Consider the following 17,417-nt stretch of genomic DNA (forward strand, 5'->3'; position numbering starts at 1 on the left):
CTCCCTTCGCAAAATGCGTGGCTGAAGTCCGAAGGGCGCTGGAAGTGGAGCCTCTCGGGGCTGCTGAGTCCTTTGACTACGGGGGTGGCAGAGGGAGCCTTGGTGGGACTGAAGGCTTTTGGCTAATGGGGAGGAAGGGAACATTGCTGGGAACTAAAAAGTTGGGAGTGCCTTGGAAGAAGACAAAAAACTGGGTCAGGAACCATGAAAGACCATATCTGGCATTTTTCATGTTTGATTGGAATTTAAGACCAGTCATAAGCATAAGCCGTATGTTTAAGAGCAAAATATGATTTGTTAAAAATAGAAACAAGCAAGGTGTAAGGAAGAGATGAGTGGAAAGACAGGTTATTAAAACACTATTGGAAGGGGAAACAAATCTCATGGCATTTCATGCCATTTTCATTTTCTCTGTTCTGTTATAAATGATGCCCTCTCTATCTTTTTATTACAGGAACCTTTTAGCTCCTGATTTTGCTGATGAAGATTTTAAGCCTGACTATTTTTTAAAGAATTTCCAAAGAAATACAAACTCTCCGAATAGCTTGAAGAAAATGCCATTATTTGACTTCAAGGAAACTCAAAATATCCACAATTTAAATAGGAGCATCAGGGACATCTCATTTTTAAATAGTATTTTTAAAGCCAGAAAGGCATGGCAAAGTGTTAAAATGAGTAATGTCCTCAAATTATCTTTCCTGCCTGAAAAATATAGAAAATACTTGACCTCCGTGGAAGAAGTGCCATCATTGTTAGTAAACTTTCTGCTTAAACCAGCAACAACTGAAAATTTTCCTGAGAACCTCCTGGTACTTGAGAAAATCTTTAGTATCGTAACAAACAGCAGGACAAACCGTAACTACCTTTTGATCTCTTCTCTGACCAACCTGATGCAGAAAATCCAAAATTCCATCAATGAATCTCAGTGGAATGAATTCAACACTTATTGGCATATTGCTGAAAAATTGAGGTCTGCAAAATGGAGTGATACAGACATCCTTATCTACAAACAGATTTTAGATATATTACATGACAATCTCTACGCCAATCATGATAACTTTGGACTTCCTTTGAATATAGAACTTGAGCAAATGATTAAATTTGTAAACCATTTATTGAAAAAGCATGATGCAGGGAGCATCAAGGCCGCAAATGTTTCAATGGCTTTAAATGCTGTTCTTAAAAGTTTACAAGTGCTCGAGGACCTGGAGGAAAAATACGTCATTGTTAATCCGCTAATGAATACCAACAATGAAACTGTACGGAAATTATTTCAAATAATCAAGAAGGATATAGAGATACTTTCCGATCTCAGTCAGAAAAAAACATTTAATATTAACAAAACTGATACCCTCCTCAGATTTTCACAAGCATTTTCACCTTTGCTGGATTTATATATGACTCCAGTGTGGCATAATTCTCCAATACAAGCAAAAATATTGCAACTCTTGTATTTAGCACCAAGCCTTCTTCAAATCGGAAACATTCAGGCTGACAACAGATTCTCAGACTGCACTGTCAAAGATCTCCATCTCATTGCAATTGAAGTGTTTTTCAATAATGCCACACTAAAGGAAGCCTTAAGAGAAAGAAAATGTGATTTTCTCTTATCTTCTCTGGATTTTGAAAACCAAACAACCTATGACTATATATTTACCCAATTGCTTCACCTGACAACAGAGAGTCTCAAACCGGCATCACTTTTTGAAATAATCCAGGGAAACAAAAGTAAACACTGCTCAGGTGAATGTGTGTGTCTCATCAAATTATTAGAAGTTTCATCCAGTTTTCTGTCCAAATTAATTGGGATCCGTAAAAATCAGAATTCCTGGCTAGACAAGATTGATAAAAATCTAAGTGCCTTGTCTCTTGATCTGTCTCAACGTAATCTGACTTGCAGAGAACCATTGCTTAGCAATATCATTAACAAAATTTCTGCTTTACACATTCAGAGTCCTTTTATTTTTAAAGGAACAGTAGAAGTTATTCAAAATATCCTGGATAACCCATCATTTTGGAATCAAACATTTGTGCCTTCTTTTTTGCTACATAATAAACACCAAAAGATTGTAGCAAAGATTTTACAAATGAGCAAAAATGTGGTTCATCAATCAAAATGGAGTAATTTTTCAGAGATCTTGAGCAAGACTGCAGATATATTGCTCTCAAAACAGAATGTGACAAATACAAAGCAGTATATTCAACTGCTAGAAATGTCCAGAAAAGCACTAATTCTTGTTGGCATTGGATTAGCCAACAAGGAAAAGAACCCATACAAACTCCTTGAAACTTTAAGATGGGGCATGAGAGTTTCCTATTTAGAAGACATATTAGATATGTTAAGATTGTTCCTAAATTCCAGTTCTGACATAGATTACCAAATTTATTTTAGAAAAAATATTAATACTTTTTTATCACCTTTTGATGCTCTTTTTCAAAGACTTTTCTACATTAATCCTTCTCCAGAACAAATCAAACACACATTAAACAAAACCACAAGAGTATCAAATCAATTGTTTTTAAATAGGATCAACTTCAAACTTACAATGATATGGAAAACTATCCAGAAGATGATGTCTAAAACAACTACCCAATTTCCAATGGAAATACCATGGGCTTTTGATTCGAGAGAAGAAATTCCTTTGACATCTTCAAATTTGTTTCTTAAATCTTCAGTAATGAAAGCCATTCTGAAGCCATTCTTGACCCCTCAGAATAACTATCATAGTAAAACAAATGTAAACTTGATTATTTATCTTTCAAAATTACTGCAAAGAATCCAAAATACTGATAAAAAATCCTGGTCAACTGAGTTGAAGACCTTTGTAAATATTTATAGAAAACTACAACCGGTAATGCATAGCTCACTTTTTTTAAATAAATTATATAAACATCTTTCTTCACTGAATAATGCTTCTGGCCTTCATTTTAACTCAGAACTGCAAGGGTTAACTCAATTTTTATCCTATGTACTACCAAAATATAATGAAGAAAACCCATATATTAACACTTCAGAACAAATTAATGCTGTTGTTAGGAAGCTATTATTGCAGCAAAGTTTTAGGCGTCAATTTAGCATTAGTCAATTAAAAACCATTCTCCCATTGGCTAATAATAGCCACAAAATCTTTGAAAATATTTATGACATACTGAATGAAGGAGCAAGGATACTTTCTGACAGCAAATTGGAAGAAACTAATAAAGGAAAAATCGCCACCCTGTATGGTTTTTCACAATTTCTGTTTCAAAAGGAATTCAGTGAATCTTTCTTAGGGGATAGAAATTTAGCTGCAACAAAAACAGTGGATATCTTATATTTAACTCTAAGTCCATTATTACATAGTTGGACCAACAAAACGAGTGCGCCACATAATTGCAATGCTCAAGATATAATTCACATAATTTTTCAAATGCTGTTTAGAAATCTCTCTCTCTCTGAAGCACATAACCAAAACCATTGTGAACTGCTTTTCTCTTCCATGGATTTTGAAAAGAAAATGAATCAAACGTTTATTGACTTCTTACTTTTCTCCATAAGAAATTTGCAGCAGACACAGTTAACAAATCTTTACCAAAAAAATAATGTGCATTTTTCAAATGACTTGTTATGCCTCATCAAATCACTACAATTTTCTTCTGGCTTGCTTTTGAAAATGAATATACTCTTTGATTTCCAACATCCTTGGATGCAGGAGATGTATGCATCTTTAGCAAAAATTTCTAAACAATTACCATCAATTAATTCAACTTGTTTCATCCCAGTTCTTGATGATATAAATGATGTTACTTATAACCCTTCAGAAAGTCCCTTGCTGTATTCAGGAAATGAAACAGAATATTATATACAAAATTTCATTGACAAATTAATAGACTGGGATGAGTTAGCAATATTCTTTAAGCAGTTTCAAGATTTTGCATATTTGAACATTCCTGCGAATGAAGCCACACAAGGAAATGAAGATGAAATCTCCATTCCATCTAAAAGTGATTTTTCACCAATCTGGACTACGTTGTCCAAATGGTACCACGAGGAAACTGAGAATGCGAGAAATGGCTTGGAAATGATGGGGAAAGTTCTGGAGAACAACAAATCAGTTCCAGAAATATTTAATGCCAGTATTTCTATTTTAAATCATTTGGATTTGCTAAAGGAGCTTAAAGCAAATCCAGATCCAAATTTGCCGTCAAAAAGAAGTCAGCTGCCATATAAATTTGATCACATAAGGCATCCCTTTCTGATGATGGCAGAAACACTTCTGAACAAGACATTTTGGAAGGAATGGGAACAAGCACAATCTCCAAGCAATTTGATTGCACAGTAAGTAACATCTTTCATAATTATTTGAATAAAGTGAAATCCATTCTATTTTTTTTCAGCAGAAAAGAAATATTTTTGAGATGAGGTCCGACATAAGAAATAATATTGTTTAAAATGTTCAGAATGATGCAAAATTACTGACGACTGGTTCGTAATTCTTTTTAAAAATGTATATTTATTTATAATTGACAGGATGACTTGATTATAGAGCAGAGAGAGCATTCATATATACTGGTACACTTGTGTATCTTTTGGTAACCTCACATGATTACCAAAATTCATTTTCTGATCAAATAGAAATTGTTCTATTTCCTCTTTGTGTTGAGTTAGAGCTGGGATGGCGAACCACAGGTGGCAAGCAGAGCCATTTGTCAGGGCACGCGAGGCTGAGTTCAGCCTTTTTTAAAGACATTTTTCACCCTCCCCAGGCTCCATAGGCTTTATAGGAGCCTGGGGAGGGTGAAAAGAGCCCCTCGCCCCCCGGAGGCCTCTGGAGGCTTCCCTGAAGCCTCCAGAGGACTAAAAACCACCCTACAAGCAAACCGGAAGTTCCATGACGCCTTCGGAGGATTAAAAAGGACCCTCCGAGCAAAATGGAAGTGACTTCCAGTTTGCTCATAGGGTCGTTTTTTGCCCTTCGGAGGCTTCAGGGAAGCCTCCTGAAGGTCCCTGAAGCCTCTGGAGAGCCTCCGGGAGGGGGGGGGGCTAGAGAGACTGTTTTCGCCCTCTCCAGGATCCTATAAAGCATCTGGAGCCTGGGGAGAGCAAAAAAAGCGTGGAAAAATGGGGGAGAGTGCCTCTCATGCACGCATGCGCACTGGGGGGGTTGTGTGTTGCATTATGGGTGTGGCCTGACCCCCCTGCACTCCCCCCTTATGGCACGTGAGCCGAAAAAGGTTCGCCATCGCTGAATTAGAGCATCGAATAACAGAGTTGGAAGGGACCTTGGACTATTCTAGTCCAACACTCTGTTCCAGCAGGAGACCTTATACTATTCTGGCTAAATTGTTGTCCAATCTCTTCTTGAAAACTTCCAGTGATTGAGCACTCACAATTTCTGAAGGCAGAAATTTCTACTGATTAATTGTTCTCACCATCAGGAAATTTCTCATTCGGTCTCTTTAAGGACCTTCCACCCACTGCTTCTTGTTGTGCCTTCAACTGCTTTGGAAAATAGTCGACCCTGTCTTCTCCGTGAGAGCCCCTCAAGTGCTGGAAGAATGCCCTCATGTCACTCCTGCTTCTCCTCTTTATTTGACTAGACACACCCAATTCAGTGTACAGGTTAGCTCCAGGCCCCTAATTATCTTCCATTCTTTCTAGGACTTCAGCATCTTTTTTGTATTGTGGTAACCAGAACTGGCTACAGTATTCCAAGCGTGGTCTTACTATGTAGTGTAAAGCAGTACTAACACTTCACACTATCTTGATACTATTCTTCTGTTGATGCATGTTAGGATTGCAATTTCTTTTCTTTTTTGGCAGCTGCAGCACACTGCTGGCTCATACCTAAGTGGTTGTTCATCAAGTCACCTAGATCCCCTTCACTGTTACTGTTGTTGAGCCACTGATTTTATATTTGTGTATTTGGTTTTTCTCGCCGGTGTAAAGCCTTACTTTTCTCACCAATGAATTGAATTCAGACAAATGGTTGTCCAGTGATGGGGCACCTACAGCTTCTGATGGCAAGCTGTCCCATTGCCTCCCTGTCAAGAAGTTTCTCCTTAGTTCCAAGCTACTTCTCACCTTGGTTAGTTTCCAACCATTATTTCTTCTCTTGGTATATTTTCTGCAGTGTGCGGCAGCTGCCAAAAAAAAGAAAGAAAGAAATTGCAATCTTAATGTGCATCAAGAGAAGAAGAGTATCTAGATAAATTGAAGACTTTCTTTTAATTGCAAACCATTTTTAATGCGTGTGATTTCACATGACTGTTCTGTTCTGTTTTGTCCCAGGTTTCTGTTTTCAGAATTTGAAAATGTCTTCCTAAAAGCATCTGATAATAGTAATGTCTCATTGTATTTCGTTTGCATAATGAACATGTTTCAAGGGTCAGACGATGGATTATCAGGTAACAACCCTTATTTCCATAATAGTGTACTTTTGTCTTTAAATCTTCCCTTTGTGAAAGAGTTTAATAGCAACTGGGTTCTCTATCAGGATACTGATGGCAGTTCATACCTAGATAGCAGCCAGGAAGCCTGATCAAAAAGAATCCCACTGGGTCTGTTTCCCCCCACATTTAATAAACATGCACCTCCTCTTTACACTTTAGGACCAATAGTAACCAAAGGCTTAAGGTAACTGCAGTATATTAGAATTAGAATTCTTTATTGGCCAAGTGTGATTAGACACACAAGGAATTTATCTCCAGTGGATAAGCTCTCAGTGCACATACAGCAATAGTGGCAGATCATATAACAACAACAACAACAATATAAAATAATTAAACATCTGGATAACAGATTAAATGGATGGAAAACCAAAGCTTTGCATGGACAGTACTTGAAAACATTGAAAAAAATGCAATAACAACTTCACATGGACATGGCTTAACATGGGAACCATCAAGAAAGAAACGGAAGGTTTAATCCTGGATGCTCAAGAACAAGCACTGCAAACTAAGGCCATGAAAGCAAAGATACAAAAATCCACTGAAAACCCAAACTGCTGATTTTGCAGTTGAAACTGTTTCACATTTAATATGTGAGTGCAGAAAAATCACACAAACTGATTACAAAGCTAGAGATGATCCAGTTGCTAAATTAGTCCACTGGTCATTATGTAAAAAATATGATATATCTGTACCCGAAAAGTCATGGGAGCACAAAGTGGAAAAAGTCACCAAAAATGGAACTGTGAAGATCTTGTGGGCCTTTCGAACACAGACGGATCGTCATTTGGAACACAATACGCCAGATGTCACAGTTGTCAAAAAACCAAAGCATAAAGTTTATTGATATCGCTGTACCAGGAGATACCAGAGTCGAAGAAAAAGAACTGGGGAAAATCCAAAAAATCTGCAACCTGGCCATCGAAACTGCGTGATTATGGATGAAACATGTAACAGCGATACCCATTGTCATCGGAGCACTTGGTACCATGTACCTGGGTACTTATCTTAAGAAAAGAACTGCAGTGGCACTAGAAGTTGATGAATTGAAAACTTACAGAGAAAAACATACTTTGTTTTAGTTAACACAGATGGATTTGCAATGGTTTACATTCAGGCGTTTTATTTTGTAATAGTGGTTCTAGCTTAAACCTAAAAAAAGGAAATATATTCTGATGTTCATTCAAAGGAAAAGCTATTTGATGAAACAAATAACATTCTAAAGTTGATAAAAACATTTGATAGAGTACTGGTTTGGAAAGTTTATTCCCCAGATAAACCTTAAAATGTTCTTTGGAATGAATAGGCAATATAAACATCATTTTTATTTGTGTTTGAAAAGAGTTGAAACATGAAATAGAGTAATAAATAAAAGAGTGATCTGCAGTATTTTTAGTATGCATGAGGGCTTTTCCCCTACATCCTTCTTTTAAAGCTTGATTCAGCTCAATATATCCCACCCCCCCGAATTTTGGATAGAAATGTTTCACAACTATTTTAAACTGTAGAAATCCAATATATCTCAGTTGCCATTTAGTAAACTGATCTAAGAGACAAACACTTGCTGAAACAACATTGCTTTTGTTGGTTTTCAAAATGCCTGCAGAGCTTGTTAGTAATAGTGGAAATCTATAAAAATGTACTACAAAAGACAAGATGGTGTTATTTCTTACAGGAAATTATACTCTTCCTCCAAAAATAAGAGAGCTAAAAGGAGTTCTTTTTAACTCTCAAAATCCTTTTGCCACAGTTCCAGATATTCTGATGTTAAAAGTAAGTATCATTTGGATCAGGGGTGAGTTTCAAATATTTTTACTACCAGTTCTGGGGAGTCATTAGTTTGGTGGGCGTGGCTGGTTGGTCATGTGACTGGGTGGGCATGGCCAACTTGACATCACTCACATCAAAGGGTGCCTTGCCTGGCCTCTCCTCACCTCAAAGGCCTCAACGAGATACAATTTCTTTGTCTATTTATTTACTACTTCTGAACATCCAAAATATACTATTTAATCCTAGGTATATATGCCATATGTGTACATAGTATAGAGTGTCTATAGCAGAGGTGGGTTTCCCCCAGTTTGGACCGGTTCAGCTGAACCGGCAGTGGTAATTGGGCGTGGGTTGCTGAACCGGTAATGACAACTGGCTGGCCACGCCCCCAAACCAGCCTACTCCGATGCTCTCCCTGCTTGCCTTCGCAACTGCCTCCTCCTGCCTACACAGGTAAGCATTTGCATTAGCCTAGCCCCCCTCCCCGCCGGCCAGTGTCTCTGGAAGCCACTGCCATTGCAGCCGCAGCGGGGATGGAGGCAGCATGCTGGAGAGGGCAGCGGTGGCAGGAGAGGGCGGTATCCCAAGTCCCAGAACAAGAAACTGGAAGAGACACCTTCTGCTCTGCTCACTCCCCATTGGAAACATCCGGGTTTGGATCTGGGACCCACCAAGGAGCCGCTTGGCTTCATCAAATTCCTGCATTAGGTAAGTTGATCAGTGGCAATGAGAGGCAGCCAGCCAAGCAGAGCCTGGGCGGGCTGTGGAGCATGGAGCGCAGAGCCAGAAAAAATCCATAAGTTTCCTAGAAGGAATTGAAGCATTAAACTTTGCAGCCCAGAGGCCATGCCTGTGTTTAACTCCGGCAGGTAAGTGCGGGGGGGGAGAAAACAATGGGGAAAAAGGGTGGGTGATAGGAAAAAATGCAGACAAAGGTGCTGGACTATGCAAGCAGGGGGGGAAGAAGGGAGGAAAGTTCACCCGATCCTGGCTCGGGACAACGGGAGAAGGAGGACCTGGCTGCAACCAAAAGACACCCCCAGGTGCGGCGGGGGCTGTGGGGAATCACAGAGCCCAGATGTCAAAGCTGTCCCAGCCCTAAGCAGGGAGAAACACACAGGAGACACAGCTGGTGAAATTTTCTTGCAACGGCCGGAGCAACAGGGAACAGAGTGAAAGTAAACACACCAAACATGTGCAAAGTCAGCGCTGGGAGCTCCTGCCTCCCAGCGCGTTTTGTGGCCTGGGCTTAGGCTGTGTCCCTGGCCGGGTGACCATGCCTGTGGACCAGCCAGCATCCGGCCAAACGTAGCCAGCATCCACCTGGGAGCCAGAAAAGTCAGTAAAGTCTAGCAGGATTTAGGAAGCCTCAGGATGTCGGTAGAGAAGCCCTGTCAGCGTCTGCAGGCTCTCCCTTTGCTCATCGTCATGGCCCTGAGGATTGGCCACCCCCTAGCCACGTTCCAGACTCCACAGCTGACGAGCAGCCGCTCCCAAGCATGCCGCTGCTCTGGATTGGGCCGCTGCCTGTAAAAATCTGGTTCCGTTATTGAGCCTTTGGGTGGAAGGAAGCAGGTCCTGTGTCCTGGCTCTGTGCTCTGCTCCACTTGAAGGCACGAAAACGGAATGCAAAAGGAGGAGCCCAGGGTGGGATGGAGGTGCCATGTGTGACTGCAGGGCACAAGTGCACACATGCAATTTGGTGTTGAGTCCCATTGCAGGGCTCCCACACCTGAGGGTGGAGGTGGTGAAAGGAGAGGCGTGGAGGGGTCCATCTTGCTGGTGGATGGCTCCCCGGTGCCCACACCAGCTGATCCTCACCTTTTGACAGGTGGCAGCACAATTCACAGCAGTGGCATGCTCAGGAGCAGCCTCCGATCAGCTGTGGAGTCTGGAACGTGGCCAGAGGATGGCCGGTCGTCAGGGACATGCTGGCGAGCAAAGTGAGAGCCTGCAGACATTGACAGTGCTTCTCTACCGCCGCGCCCCAGCCACGCCTGGGGGTGCTTTTTGGGGGGGTTCCTCCTCCCTGCCCTTGTCCTGCGGCAGGATCTGGTGAACGTTCCTCCCTCCCTCCCACCTGCATTTTTTCTTATTTCCCACCCTTCCCGTTGTTCTCTCCCCCCCCCCCCTCGCTCACCGGATTTATAAACAAAGGCCTCCGGGCTGCAAAGTTGAATGCTTAAATTCTTTCAAGGAAACTTATGGCTTTTCCACACCTAAATCCTCCGGTGGTCTATTTTTGGGGTTCTCTGCCCGGTTGCTGGGTGGGCGTGGCCATGGTGTCTGTGGCCTAATTGGCCTCCTGCACCATGGGCTCCATTTTGCTCAAGCCTCTGGGAGGGCAAAAATGGCCTCCCTGGGCTCTAGAGGCCCCCTGGAGGCTGAAAATGGGCCCGTTTCTGGCCTTCCCAGACTTCCAGTAGGCCTGTTTTGTGTCCTCCCTGACCCTCTGTGCGCGCCCTGCACTTACCTGCATCCAAAACGGGCTGCGTAGGGACTTCTGGGAGGGGTGGGGTGGAGTTGGCAGGGCAAGGCAGGAGTGGGATTTGGGGATTCTCCAAACTGCGTCAGAATCTTAGCTAGAGGTTCTCCAAAACCCCTGAGAACCCCCCCCCCAGCAGCCCATCCCTGGTTTACAGTTATGCTTAGTATTTTCCTGGCACACTTTGTCTTGTTCCTGTAATATTATCAGCTTTCTGAGGTCCATAGCTATAATAATACTTTTTTTCAAAACTTGCAACATTTGATTAGCGTGTTTCATAAATATAGTATAAAGAGTCTGTTTCCTTCCCTCTGCTACTGTATATGAAACGTATGTATTTTGCTAATGATCATATAAATACAATGTATGTTCATGTCTTATAAATGCTACTACTTATTAACACCTTGCTTTTCACTTATGCCGTTTATATCAGTTACTGGTGCTCTATAATTGTGTCTGGTATCTACAGTATGTATTCAAAAATATCCCCATCTATGCCAGTTCCTCCCTTCCAAAGGAAGCTGCTGAAGAGCCACCTCTAATCATACTTGTAATCTTTTAATTTCAATCATGTTGAACCACAGAGTTGCCTAAGTCACATCCGGTCCCATTGAATTGATAAATTCAAAGCAACAAGGAAATTTTTTATTATATTTTATATTCATATTGTGCATTTTGGAAGTCTTTTCAATTTTAATGTCCTCTAAAATTTGGCACCCTGGGCAAACTGGCTTATTTGCCTAGACCTAGAAACCAATCCTGATTATATGCAGAAGCTTCCATCGTTGTCCTGAAATAGCATTTCCCTTCGATGTTGCCTAGGTTTCTTTCATTGCCTTTTATTATTCATTTGTGATGAATCTTGTCTCTCTTCTGGTTGTTTAAAGCTAACCCATCTGCAGAACCTGACATCCCTCCTTTGTGATCTCGAGAGCATTACATGGTTGCAGCAAACATGCCAGCTCCCTGACGTTACTTTTGCTGAGCTGTGCAGCCAAAGTGAATTCCAGAAGAAGCTTCTTCCCAGTAGAAACCGAAGGGATCCGGCACTGTCCAATTTAATTAGCCACGGAAGACTCGCCCAACAATTTCAGGAAATAATTGTTGGGAATCCCCAAAAGCTCCTGCAACAAATTCAGTGGTAAGATTCTCTGCATATGATCTGTAGTATCTATTTAGGAGGACCAATGCTTACTCCTTTTCTTTCCTTCCAAAAGGTTACAAGAAAATATCCCGCAACTGAAATATTTCCGTGATACCTCTAAGCGTATTTCTTCCTTGGCTTCAATAATGAGTATCACTAAGATTACACCACAATCCAGAAAACAAGGTATCTTTGCTTTTAGCAATTATGTATGAATAGATTTTTCTTTATTACAGTTTTCTGCCTATTTTCTTTAACATTTTAAAATAATGGAGAACTTAGATTGAAATAAATGTGATAAAATAGCCAGGTGGATTAAGTCTTATGAATTTTGTTTGTTGATTTTTAACCAGAAACACATCCTACTTTTGTTTTGTCTTGAATGACTGTGGCATTTAAAATATAGTTTAAAAAATAATGGTGGGGGTTGTAAATGGTAGGTTTCATTTAGTATGGGTGAAATGCCACAAACTCTTATCACCATAAATTGCCAGGGTTCGCTGAGAGGAGAAAGAGAATAGGCCTGGAAGTGCCTTGGGTTACCAACCTCCAATCAGAGGTGGAAAATTGTAAAGTGGGGGCTAAAAATCAATTGAGGACAAGAAAGACGATCTGATATTTCTGTACAAAACTGCATAAAAGTAATCATCAGTTCGACACATCATTTAATGGCCATTCAAAGTTACAACAGACTCCCAAAAAACTACCTGTTAGAAATCCCATTTCAAAGTTATGAATTAAAGGAACCAACCTGGTCATTTGCCCTTAAAGATGACTGGTTGGTTCTGTACAGTTCTTAACTTTGCAGCGATGCTGCAGTGATGCCCACATGTCCATTCCCTCCCTCTCTCTTGCCCTGCTGGATGCCCAGAGTGGGCACTGGGCCAGCTTTGTTCCCCACCGTATCCCAAACGCTCCTCTTCCGCCCCTCACAATCCTTCTCTTTTGAAGATTAGCAGGCTGGGAAGAAGGAAGCCGCGTGGAAAGATCCCAGCCGTCTCCTTTTCAGCTTGTTGTGAAACCTGAGCTGCTGAACTGGGCAAAGTAACTTAATTGTTCTCGGTGTCAGCACAACTTCTTTATCCAGCATGAGAAGGAAATGTTTGTGCTTTGTGGAGTAAATCAGCAAAGCAGCTTCTTTCTTTCATAGGGCAGAGCGCTAGACTGGCATTCAGGGAGCTGAGGCATCCTAAGAATCCTTAGCTCCCCAAATGCCAGCATAAGACAATGGGGCTCTCTTGGTTCTTTCTTTCCTTAGCTCCCTAAACACCAACCTAATGCAGCAGAGCAGTATCTCTTTCATACGGCACTGGTGAGGCCACACTTGGAATACTGTGCCCAGTTCTTGTCATCACAATATAAACAAGATGCTGAGGGCCTTTACAAAAGTCCAGAGAAAAGCAACAAAGAAGATAAATCTGGAGGTTAAGTGATACGATGAATGGTTAAGGGAGCTAGGTCTGTCTGGTCTAGTGAAATGAAGGACTAGGGTGTGACGTGAGGGCAGTCTCCCCATACTTTTGAGGGGCTCTCACAGAGAAGAGGAGGTTGGCCTCTTCTCCAACGCATCGGAGGCAGACAAAAAGTAATGGGAGAATTCTCAGAGAGAGACCCAACCTAGCATTAAAGATACATTTCTTGATAACGCGAACATTTAGTCAGTGCAACCCCTCCAGAAGTTGTGGGTGCTTTGTTTCTGGAAGTTTTCGTGAAGAGATTGGGTCACCATTTGTCAGGAGTGGTATAAGGTCTCCTGACTGAGCAGAAAGTCGTAGTAGAAGGTCCCTTCCAATCCCATTTTTCTATGAAATGCTTACAAATCTGATGAACATCAAATGCTTCATTCTCCAAAACTGGTAATTTTACTTATTGATGCAATTATACTTGCCTTTTTGAAGTCATAACAAATTGCTGACTTATATTTTGCAATCAACTGAAACTGTGGGACTAGCCCTGCCTTAAACACAAAGTTGGCTAGATGACTTTGAGCCAGTCATTCTCTCAGTGATAGGAAGAAGAAGGCAAAGCATTTACACTACTAAAATGTTGCCAAAAAACCTGCATGGACTTGCCAGTGGAGCCGCCAAGAGTCAAGGCTGACTTGAGGGCAACCTCCCCCCCCAAAAACCCCCCCAAAGGAAATCAATTGCTGTTCTAAAGAGATTTAAATGAGCTGTCCGTATCTATTCAGAAAATACATTTGCTGCCCAATAATATTGTCTGCATTAATAGGGATTTCTTAGCTTGTTGGTGAGAAAATAACCATGTCTTAAGTTTTGAATTTTAATTAATTACAGCAATACTGGTAAAAAAGTAAATGGAACATTTTTTTAAAAAAATATGTATTTCTTAGGCTTCTGAAATGAAAGTCAGATGAAATTGAAGTAGTATGAAAATAATCTTTTTTAAAATAAAGATATTATTTATTTATTTTTTAAAACACTATCTAAATGTGAGTACCAAATAATTGAAAATGTATGTGGATCAAGGTCCTCTTTGAAATAAAAATACAAATTAATTTTAAATAGGGGAATGAATGTTTTGAATATTTTCTTATTTCTTATTTTGAATATTTCTTACTCACTTTATTACTCTGTAGCATAAAGGACTTTTCTTTTGCAAATCATTTTTTAAGTGTTCTGTTTATAGTATTTTCTGAAAGCTGGACTAAAACAGACTTTTTAATTTTAACCATTTGTTCTGTGATGTTTTAAAGATATGATCATCGATCTGTTCCGAAATCCTGATGGCCTGAAGAATGATCTCAGAAATATTGTAGGATTCTCTCCGCAAAGTATCCGGGCTTTCACAGAAATGCCTCTTTCGGAAAACAAAACACAGGCAAGTCTCTTGGGAATAATAACTAGGCGCTTAGATGACTTTTCAGAGATTGTATCACACACCCTCATCTGTGTAGAAAATCAGGTGTGACTGAACGATTGGTATCAGCAACTCATCTTTTTCAGCGATTTATCTGTTTAATAAAGTAGGTTCCTTTCTAATCAAATCATAAAATTTCAACCTGTGATGCTACTGATAATAAAGATAATTATTGAAAGGATTATTAAAACTAAACTGGCTGAATGTCAGATAATATCTCAAACTGACAGCTACACACAGAGAGAAAGCTGACGCCTTCCAGAGGGTTTGATGTGGGTTGAGTTAATAGATCAAGCTGTATGTTTCTGATTTTACTTTTGGAAAGTACACAGGACAGGTTTTTGCATTGGTAAACACATATAGCCTTTTTCACCGTGGAATTAAAATAGATGCATTCAACAGGGGAAAGAAAGCCTATGTTAAGCCAACTGAGCAAGTATTAGGCCAGGCAACAATATTGGAAACATGAAAAGAACACATGGTTGTTCATAAAATAACAAGATACAAAAACGAAAGTATTAAAGTTAAAGCCCCAAGAAACCGAGTGTTTTCATTCCTGATTTTGCTTGCAAGCTAGGAAGCTGCATGATGCAACTATCTGCTGCTTTGTTAAGTGGTCTAGGTCAGTGGTTTTAAAGAGAGTTGCTTAATTTAATCTTCTTAGAGAGACCCTGGTATTTACCACTCTGCTTCTTTCCTGCCAATACAGCTGATGTTCCAAATCCTGCAGCTGGAGTCCTGTAATACGGATACTGGTGATGCTAAGCTGGAAGTCATAGCAAAACAATTCTGCAACTTCTCCCTTGCAGAAAGGACTTACAAGTCTTATCTTTTGGGGATCACATTTCTGCGTTACTTAGATGTCTACAGATTCATCTATAAGGTTTGTTTCATGTGTTTGGTGTTATTTGCCATTCTATGCACAACGGGAAAGAGATCCACAAGATCAACAGTCAGTTTTAATTGGTGGTGGATATATCAGTTCAATGGGACCAGATGTGACTTGGGCAACTCTCTGGTCCAACATGACTGAAACTAAAATGTTACGAGTATAATTACAGGTGACTCTTTAGCAGCTTTTTAGGTTTTTTATTGGTTTTATTGAACACTTATAGGCCGCCCTTTTCCCTGAGGGGACTCAGGGCGGCTTACAATAATGAGGGAGGGGAGTGCAAGACAAGACATAAAAGAAAATGTGAGTAAAAATAGTTAACAATAAAAGCACAACATTCACTCGGCATTCGGGCAGGGAGAGAGTAAAGTCCTATCCCCAGGCCTGACGGGATAGCCAGATCTTAAGGGCCGTGCGGAAGGCCTGGACGGTGGTGAGGGTGCGGATCTCCACGGGGAGATTGTTCCATAGCGTCGGAGCTGCAACTGAGAAGGCTCTCCTCCGCGTAGTCACCAGTCGGCACTGACTGGCGGATGGAATTCGGAGGAGGCCTACCCTGTGCGATCTGATGGGACGCAGGGAGGTAATTGGCAGAAGGCGGTCTCTCAAATAGCCAGACCCACTACCATGGAGCGCTTTATGGATGGTAAGGAGGACCTTGAAGTGCACCCGGAGATCAACAGGTAGCCAGCGCAGCTCACGGAGGATCGGTGTTATGTGGGCGAACCGCGGTGCGCCCACGATCACTCGCGCGGCCGCATTCTGGACTAGCTGAAGTCGCCGGATGCTCTTCAAGGGCAGCCCCATGTAGAGCACATTGCAGTATTCCAGCCTAGAGAGCACAAGGGCTCGAGTGACTGTTGTGAGGGCCTCCCGATTCAGGTAGGGCCGCAACTGGTGCACCAGGCGAACCTGGGCAAATGCCCCCCTGGTCACAGCTGACAAGTGATGGTCGAAATTCAGCTGTGGGTCCAGGAGGACTCCCAAGTTGCGGACCCTGTCTGAGGGGTATAAATTTTGCCCCCCCAGCCTGATTGATGGAACATCAGCCAAATTGTTGGGAGGAAAACACAACAGCCACTCGGTCTTTTCCGGGTTGAGTACCAGTTTGTTAGCTCTCATCCAGTCTTTAACAGCCTCAAGGCCCCGGTTCATCACGTCCACCGCTTCATTGAGTTGGCACGGGGCGGACAGATACAACTGTGTATCGTCCACATATTGATGGTATTTTATCCCGTGCCTCCGAATGATCTCGCCCAGCGGTTTCATGTAGATGTTAAATAGTAGCTTCATTTGGAAGGGGGGAACTGGCATAGATGGGGATCCTTCCCAATACATACTGTAGATACCAGACACAATTATAGAGCACCGGTAACTTCATATAAACTTCATAAGTGAAAAGTAAGGTGTTAATAAGTAGTAGCATTTATAACACATGAACATACATAGCACTTCTTTATATGATCATTAGCAAAATACGAATGTTTCATACACAGCAGCAGAGGGAAGAAAACAGACTATTTATACCGTATTTATGAAATACATAAAGTGGCCCAAATGTCACTACACACATGCAAATGCGTTTTGCTTTAAAGGGTTTTTTATTAGATTTAAGCCTGAATTTTCCCCGTATGCAATTGCAGGTGGCAACACCTGGTGGCCTTTGGCTAATCACAAAAAAGCTCAGCTGATTTAAATCTGATGAAGGCTTCTCTGAGAAATCTCATTGGGAAATCTCAGAGCGATTAGCTAGACTGGGAAGTTGAAAAAACCTGTTGGAGGAGGGAGTGGTGAATCATTTCCATATTTTTGCTTAA

At 41.2% G+C, this 17,417-nt stretch overlaps 1 protein-coding gene across 1 annotated transcript in view; it reads left to right on the forward strand.

The window, feature by feature from the left end:
- ABCA12 (ATP binding cassette subfamily A member 12) overlaps positions 1–17,417 on the forward strand; it is a 121,897-nt gene that overhangs the window by 26,517 nt on the left and 77,963 nt on the right. The window contains exons 10-16 of the mRNA XM_087706250.1: positions 455–4,318; positions 6,272–6,387; positions 8,105–8,202; positions 11,572–11,825; positions 11,902–12,014; positions 14,545–14,669; positions 15,418–15,591. Of these exons, the coding sequence (XP_087562376.1) occupies positions 455–4,318; positions 6,272–6,387; positions 8,105–8,202; positions 11,572–11,825; positions 11,902–12,014; positions 14,545–14,669; positions 15,418–15,591 (4,744 nt within the window). The remainder of the gene's footprint in view (positions 1–454; positions 4,319–6,271; positions 6,388–8,104; positions 8,203–11,571; positions 11,826–11,901; positions 12,015–14,544; positions 14,670–15,417; positions 15,592–17,417) is intronic.

The sequence above is a fragment of the Thamnophis sirtalis genome, unplaced genomic scaffold (genome assembly GCF_051295495.1).
Source record: "Thamnophis sirtalis isolate CommonGarterSnake01/CBP01778 unplaced genomic scaffold, rThaSir2_p1.2 scaffold_1, whole genome shotgun sequence".
In the NCBI taxonomy this organism is placed as follows: Eukaryota; Metazoa; Chordata; class Lepidosauria; order Squamata; family Natricidae; genus Thamnophis; species Thamnophis sirtalis.